The sequence below is a fragment of the Kogia breviceps genome, chromosome 11, assembly GCF_026419965.1.
Source record: "Kogia breviceps isolate mKogBre1 chromosome 11, mKogBre1 haplotype 1, whole genome shotgun sequence".
Taxonomy (NCBI): Eukaryota; Metazoa; Chordata; class Mammalia; order Artiodactyla; family Physeteridae; genus Kogia; species Kogia breviceps.
The window spans coordinates 5121639-5143410 of NC_081320.1; the positions used below are offsets into that span (position 1 = coordinate 5121639).

General features: G+C 38.0%; 1 protein-coding gene across 2 annotated transcripts in view; it reads right to left on the reverse strand.

Annotated features, from left to right (window-relative positions):
- Positions 1–6591: 6591 nt before the first annotated feature.
- Positions 6592–21772, reverse strand: part of IL1R1 (interleukin 1 receptor type 1) — a 48235-nt gene continuing 33054 nt past the window's right edge. The window contains exons 8-12 of one of the 2 annotated variants that reach the window (XM_059079484.2): positions 20053–20170; positions 19185–19336; positions 10183–10326; positions 9286–9453; positions 6592–8769 (exon numbers count right to left, since the gene is read on the reverse strand). In XM_059079484.2, coding sequence (XP_058935467.1) covers positions 8351–8769; positions 9286–9453; positions 10183–10326; positions 19185–19336; positions 20053–20170 — 1001 coding nt within the window. In that variant the 3' untranslated portion in view covers positions 6592–8350. Of the gene's footprint in view, positions 8770–9285; positions 9454–10182; positions 10327–17754; positions 17860–19184; positions 19337–20052; positions 20171–21772 lie in introns of those variants that run through there. The other variant, XR_010835339.1, reaches the window with a different exon arrangement.

The following is a 21772-nucleotide window of genomic DNA, read 5'->3' on the forward strand; positions in this document are numbered from 1 at the left end:
AGATAAATATATATGCCATACAGTAGTCCTTGTTGGTTATCTACTTTATATATAGTAGTGTGTATATCTTAATCCCCCACTCGTAATTTATACCTGTCCCCCCATCCCCGTTAGTAACTATAAGTTTTTCTGTGTCTGTGGGTCTATTTCTGTTTTGTATATAATTTGTATCTTTTTAAAAAGATTTTAAAAATATAAGTGATATTATATGATATTTGTCTTTGGCTTACTTCACTTAGTATGATAAGCTCTAGAGCTATCCATGTTGCTGAAAATGGCATTATTTCATTCTTTTTTATGGCCAAGTAATATTTCATTGTATGTATACACACCACATCTTCTTTGTTCATTCATCTATTGATGGACATTTAGGTTGATTCCATGTCTTGGCTATTGTAAATCGTTCTGCTATGAACATTGGGTTGCATGTATCTTTTTCAATTACGGTTTTCTCCATAATAGATGACCAGGACTGCAGGATCCACATGGTAGTTCTATTTGTAGTTTTAAAGAATCTCCATATTGTTCTCCATAGTGGTTGCACCAATTTACACACCCACCAACAGTGTAGGAGGGTTCCTTTCTCTCCACACCCTCTCCAGCATTTGTTACTCGCAGACATTTTAATAATGGAAATTCTGACTGGTGTGAGGTGATACCTCATTGTAGTTTTTATTTGCATTTCTCTAATAATCAGCCATGCTGAGAATCTTTTCATGTGCCTTTTGGAATCTGTATGTTTTCTTTGGAGCGATATATTCATAGATCTTTTGCCCATTTTTGATGAGGTTGTTTGCTTTTTGATATTGAGTTGTATGAGCTGTTTGTATATTTTAGAGATTAATCCCTTGTGAGTCACATCAATTGCAAATATTTTCTGCCATTCTGTATGTTGTCTTTTCATTTGTTTACAGTTTCCGTTGCTGTGTAAAAGCTTTTAAGTTTAATTAGTCCCCATTTCTTTATTTTTGTTTTCTTTCATTACTCTAGGAGAAAGATCCAAGAAGCTACTCCAGCAATTTTTGTCAGGGTGTTCTGCCTTTGTTTTCCTCTAGGAGGTTTACAGTAACTGGTTTTATGTTTAGGTCTTTAATCCATTTTGAGTTGATTTTTGTATATGGTGTTAGAGGATGTTCTAATTTCATTCTTTTACATCTAGAAGTTCTGTTTTCCCAGTACCACGTATTGAAGAGACTGTCTTTTCTCCATTGTATATGCTTCCCTTTTTTGTTGTATATTAATTGACCACAGGTGCATGGGTTTACTTCTGGGCCTTCCTCTTCCATTGATCTATGTCTGTTTTTGTGCCAGTACCATACTGTTTTGATTACTGTAGCTTTGTAGTATAGTCTGAAATCAGGGCACCTGATTCCTCCAGCTCGGTTTTTCTTTCTCAAGATTGCTTTGGCTATTCGGGGTCTTTTTTGTCTCCATACAAATTTTTTCTTCTAGTTCTGTGTAAAATGCCATTGGTAGTTTGATAGGGATTGAAATGAATATGTAGATTGCTTTGGGTAGTATAGTCATTTTGACAATATTGATTCCTCCAGTTCAATAGCACGCTATATTTCCATCTGTTTGTGTTGTATTCAATTTTTTATCAGCATCTTACAGTTTTTGGAGTACAGGTCTTTTGCCTCCTTAGGTGTGATTATTCATAGGTATTTTATTGGTTTTGATGAGATGGTAAATGGGATCGTTTCCTTAATTTCTCTTTCTGATCTTTCATTGTTAGTGTATAGAAATGCAACATATTTCTGTTTATTAATTTTTCTATCCTGAAACTTTACCAAATTCATTGATGAGCTCTAGTAGTTTTCTGGTAGCATCTTTAGGATTTTCTATGTATAGTATCACATCTGCAAACAGTGACAGTTTTACTTCTTCCTTTCCAATTTGGGTTCCTTTTATTTCTTTTTCTTCTCTGATTGCTGTGTCTAGGACTTACAAAACTATGTTGAATAAAGGTGGCAACAGCCGGCATCCTTGTCTTGTTCCTGATCTTAGAGGAAATACTTTCAGCTTTTCACCACTGAGTATGATGTTAGCTGTGGGTTTGTCATGTATGGCCTTTATTATGTTGAGGAAATTTCCCTCTATGCCCACTTTCTGGAGAGTTTTATCATAAATGTGTGTTAAATTTTTTCAAAAGCTTTTTCTGCATCTACTGAGATGATTATATGGTTTTTATTCTTCAATTTGTTAATGTGGTATATTACACTGATTGATTTGCAGATACTGGAAAATCCTTGCATCACTGGGATAAATCCCTCTCAATCATGGTGTATGGTCCTTTTAATGTATCGTTGGATTTGGTTTACTAGTATTTTTTGAGGATGTTTGCATTTATATTTATCAGGAATATTGGCCTGTAATTTTCTTTTTTTGTGGTATCTTTGTCCAGTTTTAGTATCAGGGTGATGGTGGCCTCATAGAATGAGTTTGGAAGTGTTCCTTCCTCTGCAATTCTTTGGAATAGTTTCAGAAGGATAGGCATAACCTTTTCTCTAAATATTTGGTAGAATTTGCCTGTGAAGCCATCTGGTCCTGAACTTTTGTTTGTTGGGAGTTTTAAAATCACAGATTCAATTTCAGTACTTGTAATTGGTCTGTTTATTATCTATTATTATTATTATTTATTATCTATTTATTTTATTTTATTTTATTTATTTATATTATTATTATAAATATTATTATTTATTATCTATTATTATTATTATCTATTATCTATTTCATCCTGTTTCAGTCTTGGGAGACTGTACCTTTCTAAGAATGTGTCCATTTCTTCTAGGTTGTCCATTTTATTTGCATATAGTTAGTTGTTTGTTGTAGCCTCTTATGATCCTTTGTATTTCTGTGTTGTCAGTTGTAATTTCTCCTTTTTCATTTCTGATTTTATTCATTTGAATTCTCTCCCTTTTCTTGTTGATGAGTCTGGCTAAAGATTTATCCATTTTGTTTCTCTTTTCAAAGAACCAGCTTTTAGTTTCATTGATTTTTGCTTTTTTCTTTGTTTCTATTTCATTTATTTCTGCTCTGATTTTATGATTTCCTCCTACTAACTTTGGGTTTTGTTTGTTCTTCTTTGTATAGTCACTTTCTGTGTAAGGTTAGGTTGTTTGAGACTTTTTTTGTTTCCTGAGGTAAGATTGTATTGCTATAAAGTTCCCTCTTAGAACTGCTTTTGCTGCCTCCCAAAGATTTTGGATCAACACGTTTTTGTTTTTATTTGTTTCTAGCTTTTTCTGAATTTTCTCTTTGATTTCTTCAGTGATCCACTGGTTTTTCAGTAGAACAGTATTTAGCCTCCACATGTTTGTGTTTTTTGCAGTTTTTTTCTTGTAGTAGATTTCTAACCTCATAGTGTTGTGGTCAGAAATGATGCTTGATATGATTTCAGTTTTCTTAAATTTACCAAGGCTTGCTTTGTGGCCCAACATGTGATCTATCCTGGAGAAGTTCCATGTGCACTTGAAAAGAATGTTTATTCTGCTGCTTTCAGCTGGAATGCTCAATAATTATCAGTTAAGTCCATCTGGTCTACTGTGTCATTTAAGGCCTGAGTTTCCTTATTGATATTCCGTCTGGATGTTCCATCCATTGATGTAAGTGGGGTATTAAAGTCCCCCACTATTATTGCCCTACGGTCAATTTCTCCTTTTATGTCTGGTAACATTTGCCTTATATATTAAGGTGCTCCTATGTTCGGTGCATATATATTTACAATTGTTAAATCTTCTTGGATTGATCCCTTGATCATTATGTAGTGTCCTTCTTTGTCTCTTGTAGCAGTCTTTATTTTAAAGTCTAGGGCTTCCCTGGTGGCTCAGTGGTTGAGAATCCGCCTGCCAATGCAGGGGACATGGGTTCGTGCCCCGGTCCAGGAAGATCCCACATGCCACGGAGCAGTTGGGCCCGTGAGCTATGGCCGCTGAGCCTGCATGTATGGAGCCTGTGCTCTGGTAACGGGAGAGGCCACAACAGTGAGAGGCCCGTGTACCACAAAAAAAATTAAAATTAAAATAAAATAAAATAAAAATAAAGTCTATTTTGTCTGATATAAGTATTGCTACTCCAGCTTTCTTTTGATTCCCATTTGCTTGGAATATCTTTTTCTATCCCCTCACCTTCAGTCTGTATATGTCTCTAGATCTTAAGTGGGTCTCTTGTAGGCAGTATAAATACAGGTCTTGTTTTTGTATCCAGTCAGCCAGTCTGTCTTTTGGTTGGAGCACTTAATCTGTTTACATTTAAGGTCATTATCAATATGGGTTTTTTTGTTTTTTGTTTTTTTGCGGTACGCAGGCCTCTCACTGTTGTGGCCTCTCCCGTTGCGGAGCACAGGCTCCGGACGCGCAGGCCCAGCGGCCACGGCTCACGGGCCCAGCCTCTCCGCGGCATGTGGGATCTTCCCGGACCGGGGCACGAACCTGTGTCCCCTGCATCGGCAGGTGGACTCTGAACCACTGCGCCACCAGAGAAGCCCCAATATGTATCGTTTATTGCCATTTTGTTCATTGTTTTGGATTTTTGTCTTATTTTTCCTTTCCTCTTTTGTTCTCTTTTCTTGTGATTTGTTGATAATCCTTAGTGTTGTGTTTGGATTCCTTTTTCTTTTTTGTTTGTATATCTATTATAGATTTTGGGTTTGTGGTTACCATGATTTTTTGGTATAGCAGTCTCTGAATATACATGATTGCTTTAAGTTGCTCACCTCTTAATTTTAAATGCATTTTATTTTATTTTACTTTTATTGGAGTATAGTTGATTTACAATGTTATGTTAGTTTCTGCTGTAAAGCAAAGTGAATCAGTTATACATATACATATATCCACTCTTTTTAAGATTCTTTTCCCATATAGGTCATTACAGAGTACTGAGTAGAGTTCCCTGTGCTGTACAGTAGGTCCTCATTAGTAGTTGTCTATTTTATACGTAGTAGTGTGTATCAAATGCATTTTAAATATCCAGCATTTGTACTCTCCTGCTCTCACAATTACTGTTTTTCATATCGTATTTGTGTGTGGATGATTCCCTACCTTTACTGTATGTTTGCCTTTACCAGGCAGCTTTCCCATTTCGTTAATTGTCTTGTTTCTAGTTGTGGCATTTTCTGCTTACAAAAGTTCCTTTAGCATTTTGTTGTAAAGCTGCTTTGGTGATGCTAAATGCTCTTAGCTTTTGCTTGTTTGTAAATCTTTTGATTTCTCTGTCAAATCTGAATGAGAACCTTTCTGGGTAGAGTATTTTTGTTTTAGGTTTTTCCCTTCCATCATTTTCAGTATATCATGCTGTTCCTTTCTGGCATAGAATTTCTGCTGAAAAATCAGCTGAAGCCCTATGCGATTCCTTTATATGTTTGTTGCTTTTTCTTTGTTGCTGTTAATATTTTCCCTTTATCTTCAATTTTTCTTCAATTGATTACTATGTCTTGGAGTGTCCCTCCTTTGGTTAATCCTGTATGGGACTCTCTGTGCTTCCTGGGCTTGGGTGACTGTTTCCTTTCCTAGGTTAGGAAGGTTTTTAGCTATTATCTCTTCAAATATTTTCTCAGGCCCTTTGTCTCTCTCCTCTTCTGGGACCCCTATAATGCAAATGTTGGTGCATTTGACCTTGTTCCAGAAGTCTCTTAGACTGTCCTCATTTCTTTTCATTCTTTTTTTCTGTTCTGTGGCAGTGATTTCCACACCTCTGTCTATCAGCTCACTTACTGTTTTTCTGACTCATTTATTCTGCGATAGGTTTCTTCTAGTGCATTTTTCATTTCAGTTTTTGTATTCTTCAGCTCTGGTTGTCTCTATACATTCTGACTCTTCGTTTAAAACTTCTTGTGGCTTCTCGCTCTGCATCTGTTCTTTTCCCATGTTCTTGGATCATCTTTATGATCAGTACTCTGAACTATTTCTTGGGTACATCGCATATCTCCACTTCACTTAGTTGTTCTTCTGGGGTTTTATCTTGTTCCTTCATCTGGAATATATTTCTCTGCCTTCCCATGTCATCTAAATTTGTTTGCATTTTTATATATGTGGAAGGTTAGTTACGTTTCTCAAACTTGGAGAAGTGGACCTCTGTAGGGAATGTCCTATGTGCCCCATCAGTACATTCTCTTTCTTCACCCAAGGGCCAGGGACCAGCTGGTCCCAGGGTAGGTTCTGACCTGTGCTTGGGGACTCATATCCACAGGTTGCAGGACTGTAGTTTTCTTGCATCTGGTGTCTGCCCCCTGGTGGGTGAGGCTCGTCTAGAGGCTTGTTCATGCTTCTGGGTGGGAGGGGCCAGTGTCTGCCCACTGGTGGGCAGAGCTGGGTCTTGGCCTTCTGGTGAAAATGTAAAAGTCTATATAATGGTTGCCCTTATCAGTTTTTGGACTGGTAAAGGGTTAATAAGAAGACTCACATTTTAATTCATTTTAGGAGCAAGCAAACAGATGGAGTACAGCTGAGGCTACAAAGGGGAATCAGCCCTCATTGGTTAGCTAATGGTCTCTGACATCCCCAGGCAGAAGGTGTCCTCATTCTCTATGGGACCTGGGAGTGTGCAGGTAAACTCAGCAGGGGGCCAGCAAAGAAACAGATTTGAAGGACAATGGTCAATACCAGGTTTTGACAATTTTATTGGAAAATAAGTACAGTCCATTGATCACTGATATGTGCTGTACATGAATCTGGCATCTTACTATATAAAAATATTTGGTATCTGCTACAGAATTATACAAACAAGTTTAAAAAGAAAACCCTTCATCATTAACCAGTACAAATATAATTTATCAAAAATATCATTGAAAAAATGGCTCAATACCCTTTCTTTTATTGCAAATAAAATAGAGGCAGAAGGGGGGAAATAAAAATTCTGCTAAGCCAGTTTTAACAACTGGAAATGAAACACTTCATTGCATTTGCAAACTTAAACAGTTAGGCTGACCAGAACAAACAAAAAATTTACCATCAGATAATGCAGTAAAATATAATTAATGGGGAAGGCCTGAAAGGAAGAGGTTAGAGGAAACCTTGAAAGAGATTTTCAAAAATTAAATAAGATAATCTGTGGACATTTTTAAACAATAAAGCACTACACAAATCTATGTTATAAGTGGAAATTACTTCTGAAGGCACCTCTGACAAAGAGACACACCCACACCTCTCCTGCAGAGAGCAGGGCTCCTAGCTGGAGACAGAACAAACTTCCCATAAAGTGACAGCCAACAATAAGTACAATCAGACTGAGAAAAAGAGAGCAAGTGTCTTAGGGCAGTTTCTTGGGGAAATCTCTCGGAGGAAGTGACTTGGAGTAAATTTTGAGTTTCAGTAAAATTCTGGTCAGCTGGAGAAAATGTGAGAATTTCCAGTCAGAGGAGACAGGAAGGAGAGGCAGAGATGGAGGGTCACTGGGGGCAGGCATGAAGGTGCACAAGTTGGGATTTGCAGAGCGGGACCAAGAGGGGTCCTGCTGTGTTGGGGTGGTGAGATGCTAGTGGGAGAACATGGGCTTTAGCTTCTGAACCAGGAGGAGCTGGCGGAAGTATTCTAGTAAGGGCAGGATGAGATCAGAGCATTGTGGGAAAGAGGGTTCATCTGGGGCCATGTGTGTGTGACAGAGTATAAGGAGGTGACTTGTAAGTTGTCCTTCCAAAGAAGGGACGAGTCAAGTAAAATGCAGAAGAATAAGGTGGAACCGAATGGTCATTCCAGGGGGAAGGCATTAAGAGGTGGATCAACTCTTTGTAACTCTTGCTCTTGAAATTCTCTCTCTCCTGCAGAAAGCTAAGGTTATTGCAAACCCTTCTAATACTGGAGAATTCCTTTGTTCATTGAAATGACAGTTTTAAAAGTCTGTGAAGTGAAATTCCATCTTTGGAAAGTGACTGACTGCAGCTGTCAAGGGGTATGGGAAATGCAAGGCAAAAGGAAAGTTCTCCAAGAATGCGTCTAATTTCCCTGGGAAGTATGGGTCTCACTGTGCCTGCAGCAATGTCCAAGAGAACCGCTCGAGGACCAGTGACCCTGCTGTCCCCAGACTGGGTGACTTCCTAAAGCTGTCTAGAGAAGGTATTTCCTGCATGTTCATTCCTCTCGTTTGCTGCCTCAGTGCCTTTTCTCAGCAGTTCAAACACTCAGACAGGGCATCTGCTACCTTGTTAAAGGACTTCCCAAGCCCTCTGCTCTGAGTTGCCCTGGCCACAGGGCAACTGTCACCACATCCTGCTCCCTTAACAATCCAATTCTAGGTGACCTCAGGGATAAGGGACTACACAGGTGTGTGGTACGACTGTACAAGTCAGTGAGGCCCAGCCCCGCCTGCAATGCCTGAAGACAGGAGTCACCAAGAAACTTGTGGCCACGCTCCTCTGCTACCCGAGGGGCACATGGACCTCCAGTGGCCGTTTCTCCTTAGAGTCCAGCTGAGTGGCTGGGGACAGCAGCTTGTGCTTGGCTGAAGGTGGCTGCCGCTGGACTGGCATGTGGTACCTGACCTTCTTCCAGAACCTCGAGTTTGTAGACTGCGACCCTTCTCTAATGTCCCCTGACCAGCGTATGGCCCCCTGTTTCTGCTTAATGAATTTAATGGATTCTGGCATTTTCTCATAGTCTGGGATTTTCTCTAGCTCCAGCAGGACAACTTTAATTCCTTCCTGAATGAGAGCGTTGTACATGGCTATCTGCTCTTCAGATGAATTCCCCAGCCAGCAGAATCCTGATATTTCTTGGGCCAAAATGATAATCAGTCTTCTGCTTTTCTTTATGGTTTCATTAGCAACCTCAACAATGCCTGAAAAACACAAAGCACAGCAAGTAAACTTTCAACTTACAATCATTCCCTCCAGACCCAAAACCCCTCAAGGTGCTTCCCACCCCATGGCCTATATCTCCTAATGCTCTTTTTTTTCTTGCCTTACCTAAGATTGAAGGAGTTTGTCATTTTATAGAATAGATCAAAAACTGACCCACAAAAGGTGAGTATTTCATGCAGGGGTCAGAGTACTTTAAGTAGAAATTTATAAACTTTCTTATCACTCCTACTTTACCATCAGTTGTAAAGTAACTACTGGATCTAACTAGTTAAGTTTTCCAAAACGAAGTAAAACTTAGTTAACTGTTGCCCCAACAGAATATGAGAAAAGTAAACACTGCATTTAATATGAAAATCATCATCATGCACCACTTAAGAGGCTCTTAACATTGTCAAATATGTACACCCCGGTCACAGTCTTCCAGAAAGAGGGAACCCAAGTTTAGTAATTAAATTAGCTTTACAAGACTGTTACTTTGTCCATTGCATACATACTTTCCCCAACGCAGTCATCTCGGCCACTGATGAACAGCTTATATCCACACTGTTTTTCCAAGACCTCAGGTAAGACTTTAAACACAAAAATATCTGAGTTAGAGGTGGACCCTTCCCCAGGGGTCTTTGGACATAGTATGTATGCATCATACGTCTTTCCATCTGAAGCTAAAGAAAAAATGCAATATATTTACAACCAAAAGAAAAAAAACGAGATTTGATAAAGTCAATATCGCAAACATGCATTTCACAGTGAATTATTAATTTTGTGTACAATGGTATGAAGCAACAACACCCAAAGTATAATGCCTTTTTAAAGTGTTCATCTCTTACACGTTTACATTTATTCTGTTTTACTACAAAGTTCTTCTTATATTATTCAATGGTCCCCTCATATGCAAACATTCTTTACCCCTCAGTGTGGAACTACCCTTATCTCACTGTTCTCATCTTCCCCAAATGTCTAAGCCCTGAATTCTATCTGTTCTTCCTTTTATATATTAGTGTAGTATTAGTTTTTTGTGAGGTTTAAACAAAAGAGAGAGTGCTTCCCTGATGCATGAAAATTACATCATTTCTTCCACTTGATGGCAGATCATGGGGTGATCTGTGTTTTACCCAGCACAGAGCAAGTTCTCAACCACAGCTTCTGAATAACTGGATTTATAAGCAGATGCTCTAAATGCCTGTGTATCCCACCATTATGAACACCAGAGCAGTAACTTAGAAAATAATACTATTCAGTCTATTTGGTTAAGAAACTATAATTATGTATAATTATGTTATTTTGTATATGCCACATTTCATTTTAAAATTTAAATAAAACCTCTCTTAGTTAGCTTTTACATCTCTTAACTATCCCAACAAGAAAATACTGCATAGAATGCAAAATCGTACCTTTTTTTGGGAGAAAATAATAGAAAGAATCTCTGTACCAAAGCACAATGTCAACCTTGAAGACTTTATAGATGAAAACAGAGCATGTAATTACCAATGTTAACATGACAAATATACCAATTGTGGGCGTCTGGAAATCAGGGACTATGGCAGAAAAGAAGGGAAAAAAATATTAGAACCCAAAGAATTTAAAAATTGAGCATAGCAAATTAAACATTATCATCCCAGAGAAACCATATTTGGGATTGGCCTGTAATCCCAAATCCCAGACAGTATTAAACCATTCATTATCATCTTTTATTAATGAATACTAACGTACAGAGTCATTGAGAATGGATACTGTATAAAACTAAGGTGCATTGTATTAAATTTTCACCTAAGTCATATGTAATAACATAGAAAAAATACCAAAGACCATAGGATAGAGCATTCCATAGGACTATGAGTAAAGTCAGAGTCACTCAAAAGCCTACAAAAGTAGAAGAGTCAGGGCTTCCCTGGTGGCTCAGTGGTTGGGAGTCTGCCTGCCGACGCAGGGGATGCGGGTTCGTGCCCTGGTCCGGGAGGATCCCGCATGCCATGGAGCGGCTGGGCCCGTGAGCCATGGCCGCTGGGCCTGTGCGTCTGGAGCCTGTGCTCCGCAATGGGAGAGGCCACAGCAGTGAGAGGCCCGCGTACCACAAAAAAAAAAAAAAAAAAAAAGAAGAGTCAGGTGGAGAAAGCTGAAGACAGGGGGAAAGGAGAAAAGCGTTTAGGGATGCCAGACAGTGTTTCACACTTCCACATCCTCCCAGCTTCACATGGTAGTTATTAATCTGATGACTGCAGAGGAGTCATGTGGAGAGGTAAGGGGGAGGAGAGTAGAGAAAGAAGGAGACTTCTAAATGTCAGGGGACAAGGAGGCATCCGGAAAGCTCTGTTATTTTGCTTTTCCAATTTCAGTCATTGATCCATTTGCAGTTGAACTGGCTATGAAGTGGAACTCAAGATAGATCAATATCCTATAGGCCCAATTGATAGTTCACATTTACAGTCTTAATTACTGTAGCTTTGTACAAGATCATGATATCTGAAGTGTAAATCTTGCTTATTTGTTGTTTTTATTCAAGACCACCTTGACTAGTCTTGCCCCTTTACATTTCCAATATGACCTTTAGGATAAACGTGCCCACAACATGCCCACACAAATGCACACCCCCACCTGCACAAATATTGCTGAGATTTTGATTGGAATTGTTTTGAATCTATAGATTAATTTGAAGGGAACTAATGTTTATAATACTGAGTATTTCAGTCTTTCAATCCATGGATATTGTATATCCCTCCATCTATTAGGTCTTTAATTTATCTCAGTAATGTACTTTTAGTTTGTATCACAGATTTTGAACAGCTGTTGCTGGATTTATTCCTACATACTGAATATTTGATACTTTTTGATGCTACTGTAAATGTTATTTTTTAAACTTAATTTCTATTTGTTATTTGCAGAAATACATAGAAATACTATATATAAACATATACACTAGTGATTGTGCTAAATTAATTTACTAATTCTAATAGTTTGTCCATAGGTTCTTTTAGATTTTCTTCCATGTACACATTCATAAATACCATATTTTAATTCAACTACAAATTATCTTAAAATATTTCACAAACACTTCAAGATTTTTTTTGAAGTATAGCTGATTTATAATGTCATGCTAGCTTCAGGTGTACAGCAAAGTGATTCAGTTATATATACAAATAAAATATATATATAATTCAGTTAGATATATATATATATAGTGTATATATTTTTTTTTCAGATTTTTTTCCCTATAGGTTATTACAAAATATTGAGTATAGTTCCCTGTGCTATACAGTATGTTCTTGTTGGTTATCTATTTTATATATATTAGTATGTACATGTTAATCCCAAACTCCTAATTTATACCCCTCTCCCCTTCGGTAACCATAAGTTTGTTTGCTGTGTCTGTGAGTCTATTTCTGTTTTGTAAACAAGTTCATTTGTATCTTTTTTTTTTTAGATGCCACATATAAGTGATATCATATATTTGTCTTTCTCTGTTTGGTCTGCTTCACTTAGTGTGATAATCTCTAGGTCTCTCCATGTTGCTACAAATGAAATTATTCTATTTATGGCAGAGTAACATTTTATCACAAATATATACCACAACTTCTTTATCCATTCATCTGCTGATAGACATTTAGGTTGCTTCCATTGTTAAATAGTGCTGTTAGGAACATTGGGGTGCATGTATCTTTTTGAATTATAGTTTTCTCTGGATATATGCCCAGAAGAGGGATTGCGGGATCATATGGTAACTCTATTTTTAGTTTTCTAAGGAACCGCCATACTGTTCTGTATAGTGGCTGTACCAATTTACAGTCTCACCAACAACATATGAGAGTTCCCTTTTCTCCATTCCCTCTCCAGTATTTATTATTTGTAGATGTTTTGATGATGGCCGTTTTGACAAGAATGAGGTGACACCTCATTGTAGTTTTTTTTTTTTGTGGTATGCGGGCCTCTCACTGTTGTGGCCTCTTCCGTTGTGGAGCACAGGCTCCAGACGCGCAGGCCCAGCGGCCATGGCTCACAGGACCAGCCGCTCCACGGCACGTGGGATCTTCCCAGACCAGGGCACGAACCTGTGTCCCCTGCATCGGCAGGTGGACTCTCAACCACTGAGCTACCAGGGAAGCCCCATTGTAGTTTTGATTTGCATTTCTGTAATAATTAGTGACGTTGAGCATTTTTCATGTGCCTGTTGGCTATCCTTTGGGAAAATGTCTATTTAGGTCTTCTGCACATTTTTTGATTGGGTTTTTTTTTGTTATTATTGAGTTGTATTACTGTGTTTTGGAGATCAATCCCTTGTCGGATGCATCATTTGCTAATAATTTCTCCAATTCTATAGGTCGTCGTCTCACTTTATGGTTTCATTAGCTCTGCAAAAGCTTTTAAAGTTTACTTAGGTCCCATTTGGTTTTGTTTTTATTGGCATTATCTAGAAGGTGGACTGGAAAAAATATTGCTGTGATTTATGTCAAAGAATGTTCTGCCTATATTTTCCTCTAGGAGTTTTATAGTATCTGGCTTTACATTTAGGTTTTTAATCCATTTGAGTTTATTTTTGTATATGGTATTAATGAATGTTCTAATTTTCTTCTTTTACATGTAGCTGTCCAGTTTTCCCAGCACCACCTATTGAAGAGATTGTCTTTTCTCCACTGTATATTATTGCTTCCTTTGTTTAATTGACCACAGGTGTGTGGGTTTATTTCTGGGCTTTCTATCCTGTTCCATTGATCTATATTTCTGTTTTTGTGACAGTACCATACTGTCTTGATGATTGTAGCTTTTCAGTATAGTCTGAAGCCAGAGAGCCTGATTCCTCCAGCTGTTTTTCTTTCTCAAGATTGCTCTGGCTATTCAGGGTCTTTTGTGTTTCCATAGAGATTTAAAATTTTTTTGTTCTAGTTCTGGGGAAAATGCCATTGGTAGTTTGATAGGGGTTGCATTGAATCTATAAATTACCTGGGGTAGTACAGTCAGTTTGAAAATATTGATTCTTCCAATCTAAGAACATGGTATATCTTTCCATCTGGTTGTGTCATTTTCAAATTCTTTCATCAGTGTCTGATACTTTTCAGGGTACAGGTCTTTTGCCTCCTTACATACGTTTATTCCTAGGTATTTTATTCTTTTTGATGTGATGATAAATGGCATTGTTTCCTTAATTTCTGTTTCTGATCTATTGTTAGTGTATAGAAATGCAATAGATTTCTATGTATTAATTTTCTATCCTGCAACTTTTGCCAAATTCATTGATGAGCCCTAGTAGTTTTCTGGTATGAGCCCTAGTAGTTTTCTGGTAGCATCTTTAGCATTTTCTATGTACAGTATCATGTCATCTGCAAACAGTGACAGTTTTACTTCTTTTCCAATTTGGTTTCCTTTTATTTCTTTTTCTTCTCTGATTGCTCTGGCTAGGAATCCAAAAATTATGTTGAATAAAAGTGGCAAGAGTGGGCATCCTTGTACTGTTCCTGAGGAAATCTTAGAGGAAATGCTTTTAGCTTTTTGGTGTTGATTATAATGTTAGCTGTGGGTTTGTCATATATGACTTTTATGTTATGTTCCCTTTATGCTCACTTTCTGGGGATTTTTTTATCATAAATTGGTGTTGAATTTTGTCAAAAGCTTCTTCTGCATCTATTAAGATGATCATATGGTTTTTATTCTTCAATTTGTTAATGTGTTGCATCACATTGATTTGTGGATACTGAAAAACCCTTGCATCACTGGGATAAATCCCATTTAATCATGGTGTATGATCCTTTTAATGTATTGTTGGATTTGGTTTCCTAGTATGTTTTGAGGATGTTTGCATTTATATTCATCAGGGATATTGGCCTGTAATTTTCTTTTTTGTGTGGCATCTTTGGTTTTGGTATCAGGGTGATGGGGGCCTCATAGAATGAGTTTGGAAGTGTTCCTTCCTCTGCAATTCTTTGAAATAGTTTCGGAAGGATAGGCATTAACTCTTCTCTAAATATTTGGTAGAATTTGCCTGTGAAGCCATCTGGTCCTGAACTTTTGTTTGTTGGGAGTTTTAAAATCACAGATTCAATTTCAGTACTTGTAATTGGTCTGTTCATATTTTCTATTTCATACTGTTTCAGTCTTGGGAGACTGTACCTTTCTAAGAATTTGTCCATTTCTTTTAGGTTTTCCATTTTATTGGCATATAGCTAGTTGTTGTAGTCTCTTATGATCCTCTTATGATACTGTATTTCTGCAGTGTCAGTTGTAACTTCTTTTTTGTTTCTAATTTTATTACTTTGGGCCATCTCCCTTTTTTCTTGATGAGTCTGGCTAAAGGTTTATCAATTTTCTTTATTTTGCTCTGATCTTTATGATTTCTTTCCTTCTACTAACTTTGGGTTTTGTTTGTTCTTCTTCCTCTTATTACTTTAGGTATTAGGTTATTTGAGATTTTTCTTGTTTCCTAAGATTGTATCACTATAAACTTCCCTTTTAGAACTGCCTTTGCTGCATCCCAGAGGTTTTGGATGGACATGTTTTTTTCATTTGTCTTTAGGGTTTTTTTATTTCTTCTTTGATTTCTTCAGGTGATCCATTGGTCCTTTAGTAGCATATTATATAGCCTCCACATGTTTGTGTTTTTTGCAGTTTTTTTTCTTGTAGTTGATTTCTAATCTCACAGTGTTGTTGTTGGAAATGATGCTTGATATGATTCCAGTTTTCTTAAATTTACCAAGGCTTGCTTTGTGGCCCAACCTGTGATCTATCCTGGAGAATGTTCCATGTGCACTTGAAAAGAATGTGTATTACCTGCTTTCAGATGGAATGCTTTTATAATTATCAAGTCCATCTGGTCTACTGTGCCATTTAAGGCCTGAGTTTCCTGATTGATGCTCAGTCTGGATGATCTGTCCATTGATGTAAGTGGGGTGTTAAAATTCCCCACTATTTTTGCCTGTCAGTTTCTCCTTTTATATCTGATAACATTCTCCTTATATATTGAGGTGCTCCTTACATGCTAGGTGCATATATATTTACAATTGTTAAATCTTCTTGGATGATCCCTTGATCATTATGTAGTGTCCTTCTTTGTGTCTTGTAACAGTCTTTATTTTGTCTGATATGAGAATTGCTACACCAGCTTTTGATTTCCATTTGCATGGTATATCTTTTTCCATCCACTCAGTTTCAGTCTGTATATATCTCTAGATCTGAAGTGGGTCTCTGGTAGATGAAATACATATATATGGGTCTTGTTTTTGTATCCACTCAGCCAGTCTGTATGTTCTTATTGCTGTTTTGTTAATTGTTCTGGATTTGTTTTGGTAGGACTTTTTTTTCTTTTCCTCTCTTCTCTTGTGATTTGATGACTATCTATAGTGTTAGTTTCCTTTTTTGTGTGTATATCTATCGTAGATTTTTGGTTTGTGGTTAACATGAGGTCTTGGTATAGCAGGCTATATATATATTATTAAGTTGCTGATCTCTTAATCTCAAATGCATTTTAAATATCCTGCATTTGTACTCCTCTTCTCATGATTACTGGTTTTCATATCTTTGTGTGTCTATGATTTCCTGCCTTTACTGTATGTTTTCCTTTACTGGTGAGCTTTCCTGTTACATAATTTTCTTGTTTCTAGTTGTGGTCTTTCCTTTTCTGCTTATAGAAGTTTGTTTATCATGTTTTATAAAGCTGGCTTGGTGGTACTGAATTCTTTTAGCTTTTACTTATCCATAAAGCTTTTGATTTCTCCATCAAATCTGAAGAATAAACTTGCTGTGTAGATTATTCTTGGTTGTAGGTTTTTCCATTACATCATTGTAAATATACAGTGCCACTCCCTTCTGACCTACAGAGTTTCTGCTGAAAAACCAACTGATAAGCTTATGTGGTTTCCCTTGTTGCTTTTAATATTTTCTCTTTATCATTAATTTTTGTCAGTTTGTGTCTCAGCATGTTCCTCCTTGGTTTAATCCTGTATGGGACTCTGTTCTTCCTGTAATTGGGTGACTGTTTCCTTTCTCGTGTTAGGGAAAATTTCAGCTATTATCTCTTCAATTATTTTCTCAGGTCCTTTCTCCTCCTTCTGGGACCTCTATAATGCAAATATTGGTGCATTTGACATTGTCCCCATGGTCTTGTAAACTGTTCTCATTTTTCTGTTCTGTAGCAGTGGCTTCCACCACTGTGTCTTCCTAATCTAATTTTGCAGCCCCATGGTAGGTCGATGAGTCTGAACTTTTAAAAGCAACCTATATGATTCTGAAAATAAGTGGTCTCAAGACCAATTTTACAAACTATTAATGGAGGAAATAAGGAACACTAATGGTGAAATTTTGAGGAAAATAATTTTAGTGCAATGAAAAAGAAAAGGAGACAGCAAAGGAAATAAGAGTATAATAAAGAAAGAAAGTACAAGAAGCAAAGAGTAGAATTTTAAGTAAGGAGAGTTGGCAAATGCTGCAGAGTATCAGTGAAATGATGAGAGAGAGGAAGCTGAATAACACTTGAAAGAGTCTGTAAGAGGCTTGAAATATCCAGTAGGCCATGAGGAATCACTGAAGGCTTTTAAGAATAAGAAACACAAGATGGCAGAGTAGAAGGACCTTGAGTTCACCTCCTCTCACGAGCACACCAAAATCACAACTAACTGCTGAACCACCATAGATAAAAGACTGGAACCTACCAAAAATGACATTCTACAGCCAAGGAATTAAAGAAATCATGATGAGATGGTATGAGGGGCACACTTGCAATATAACCAAATCCCGGGTGGTCACCCACAAACTGGAGAATAATTATATTGCAAAAGTTCTCCCACAGGCATGAGAGCTCTGAGCCCCACATCAGGCTCCCTGACCTAGGAGTCTGGCATCAGGAGGAAGAACCCCCAGATCATTTGGCTTTGAAGGCCCATGGGGCTTCACTGCAGGAGCTCCACAGGACTAGGGGAAAGAACACAAGGTCTTGTGCACACCAAAACCTAGGGCAAAAGCAGTGACTGCATAGGAGTCATTACCTGCTGGTTTGGAGGGTCTGCTGGGCAGGCGGCAGCTGTGGCTCTCTCTCTGGGATCATAAAAGCTGGTGGCAGACATATCTGGGAGTGTTCATCTGCGTGAACTCTAGATAGAGGCAGATATCTTGCTTGGGTCTTTGGCACCAAGACCTGGCCTCCTGCAACAGCCTGTAGGCTCCAGTGCTGGGCTCCATCAGGCCAAACAACCACCCAGGGCAGGAACACAGCCCCACCCATCAGCAGACAGGCTGCCTAAAGACTTCCTGAGCCCAAAGCCAGCTCTAGATGTTCCCCTTGACACGGCCCTGCCCCCAAGAGGGCCAAGCCCCAGCGGCACCCACCAGTGGTCAGGCACTTTATTTTTATTCCTACCAGGAAGCCTGCATGAGCCCCTAAACCAGCCTCACCCACCAGAAGCAAGAAAACTATCATCCCACAGCCTGTGGAACTGAGTACACAAACAGGTCAGAAGCTACCCTGGGACCAGCTGGTCCCAGGCCATTGGGTAGCAAGAGGGGAGTGTACTGACACCCAGGACATCCCCTACAGAGGGCCACTGCCCCAAGACCAAGAAACACAACTAATCTTCCATATACATAAAAACACAAATAGAAAGGTAACAAAATGAGACAGCAAAGGAATACATTCCAGACGAAGGAACAAGATAAAACCCCAGAAAAACAACTAAATGAAGTGGAGATAGGCAATCTACCCAAGAAAGAGTTCAATATAATGATTGTAAAGGTGATCCAAGAACTCGGGGAAAAGAATGGATGCACAGAGCCAAAAGCTATAATGTTTTTAACACAAAGTTAGAAAATATAGAGGCAACCAGAGTTGAAGAATACCATAACTTAAATGAAAAATATACTAGAAGGGATCAGTGGCGGAATAAATGAGGCAGAAAAATGAATCAGTGAGCAGGGACACAAATACTGCCAATACTGTGTTTGATTACAGAATTCATGAAAACCAGTAACTTCTGACATCCTGTCTGGAAAGTGGATACTTAGGCTTCCCCTGTGCATTCGTCATGTAGTTGTTTACCTAAAAATACTCATTAGGTACCGAGGATGACCAGACTTAAGTTGCTATTAGCTCTGGAAATAGAATGATGAGTAATTATCTGCAACATCACAGAATTTATATTCAAGTAAAGAAAACTAGGATAGATGTGGACATGCATAGCAGAGGCCCTAACACCTCATCTGTTTGGGCAGAGAGATGGGTTAAGAGTAGGCAGCAGGACAGACAAACCTCCTAGAAGAAGGTATAGTTCAGCTGAGAAGTAAAAAAGGAATGGCAGTCCCCAGGTTAAGAGAAATCTAAGAGCATTCTGGGCAGAGGAAATAGCACTGTAAACCTCAAGGTCATGAAATCTTACTACAGGAAAACAAAACTGCATTTCAAATAAACAGCTGTGTTGTTTACCTGGATGTACTAATTGGATATATGCTGTACTCCTTCCTTCTGTATTCTTGGCTAAACAGATAAATGGATGTAGAAAAAATTTACTTTCCACTGCTGTAATATTAAGTCGTGCGATGACTGTACTCCTTCTTTTGTTTAAAGGATTCTGCACGCTGTTCAAAAGAGTAATAAAATTGTATAAATGTCATCAATTGTAGATACAATAAGCATCCCTAGTTTATCGTTACAGCAGAAATAATCACCAGCCCTAAGCACAGGTATAAGAATCAGGCTGTTAGCAAGACTGATCTGATATTTCATAGCCCTAAGACCACTGTTAGTAAAATACTCAGTAGCACAGAGAAATAAAATTAAAATTACCAGCTTCCAAGAAGGAAAATGGGGACATAGGCATTCCTGGTCTCCATGGGGCACAAAATATATGAAACAAGAGTAGATGGGAAAGGGTTTGCAGGTGACGCTAAGAAGTAATAGGGCGCCATCAGAGACCTGAGCAGGGGAGTGCCTGCTTCTTGGCCACAATTAATGAGCCTTTTCTAAACTACTTTAAAAATGGAATGACATGAAGGATAATGCAGGACAATTGTTTCATGGGAATGCTGCAACATTTTTAACTGAATTTAAGAGAAAGCCTTCCAAGTGGTCTGGAATTTGTACCATAATGACATGTATTGTCACCTTCATTGACAAGATCTTATGAATCCTGCTGAGCTTAGCAAAACTCAATATGGGAAGCAAAGGGTTAAGGACCAATCAATGACCAACTTGATCACTGCCACTAGATTCAATCATAATGGTTATATAACGTATGACATGGAATTTAATACCAAAATGTCTCTATGGCATGTCTGGCTCTTAGCATACTTACTATGTAAACTCTTCCATCATCACAGGCTCATATTCCTTAATTGCTGACCCATTCCACCTCCAGTAGACAAAGTTACTCAGCTGGCCGGTAACATTGCAGGTCAGTTGGAGCCAGGATCCTGCAAAGGAATGTATTGTTAATCATAACATTAATGGACTTTTACCTGATCTATCTAGATTAATAAATGACGAACAAAAATTTGAAATTATAGGAAAGCAAAAAGAAGAAGAAATTGCCCTTATATCCACCACTGAGAGATAAGCACTATTAGTAACTTTACGTATCTCATTCCTTACCTTTCTGTGTATGTATGCAATTTTTTAAATGGGGTGTCATTGTCTACGATTTGTAATTATTGTACATTGAGAATTTTGGCTCAAGGGATTAGCCTTCCAAAATAGGCCATTTCATGGCAGTTTACTATTCCATCATACAGACATACTATGATGAATTCGTTTCCTATTGCTAAACATAATTTGTTTCTAATTTTCCATTATTATGATTAAATTCCAATGAATGTTCCTGTATATCAACATTGTACATATCCTGAAGTATTACTCTGAATAAAAATCTGGAAGAATTGAGTTAAGAAATACATATTTTTAAAAGCCAAACACCCTGTCCCAAGGGAGACTATACCAGTCTGCACTCTGTCCAGCAGTGTATGCAAGAGTCATTTATCCCCAGAAGCCCCAGATACCAAGTGTTTTTGGTTAGTCATTGCCAACTGAGAGAAGAAAAAAATTCCACTTAAATTTTCATCTGCATTTCTTGAGCTCATGGTAAATTAACATGTTTTTCATAAGCTTAGTATTCATCTGCCTTTCTTTTAAGAATTGCTTGTTATGGGCTTCCCTGGTGGCACAGTAGTTAAGAATCCGCCTGCCAATGCAGGAGACGTGGGTTCGAGTCCTGGTCCGGGAAGATCCCACATGCCACGGAGCAACTAAGCCCATGCTCCACAACTACTGAGCCTGTGCTCTAGAGCCTGCGAGCCACAACTACTGAAGCCCATGTGCCTAGAGCCCGTGCTCTGCAACAAGAGAAGCCACCACAGTGAGAAGCCTGTGCACTGCAAGAAAGAGTAGCCCCTGCTCGCCGGGACTAGAGAAACCCTGCATGCAGCAACGAAGACCCAACGCGGCCAAAAATAAATAGCTAGAACAAATAAATTATTTAAAAAAGAATTGCTTGTTATTCCTGATGGCCATTACTAAACTGCATTCTCATATTATTAACCTTATGATGCATGGAAGCTCTTTATTTATCAAGGATAGTAACTCTTGATCATACATGAAAACTACTGCAAATATCTTTCAGAGCTTGTTTTCATTTTGTTTTGTTTATGGAAATGCTTTAGTGTATATATTTTTATTATTTGGCAAAATGTACAATTGTTTTATACTATGTTTTCACTATTTTTTGTTGTTGAAAAGCTCGCTCTACCATCAAATCAGGAAAATATTCCATGTACTTTTTTCTTTCAGGTATATATGATGTTTGCATTGTTGTATTGTTTTGACTGTTTTAGTTCTTTAATCTGTCTAGAATATAACTTGGGTATGGTATGAGAGAAAGCTTTAACTTAATGTTTTTATCCAAATAGTTGACTGATAATTCCAGAATCTCTTATTGAATAATAAATCTCTTCCTCACTAATCTGTTATGTAATGTAAGAATTATAAAATAATTAATTATTTGGGACTTTCTAGGTTGATCT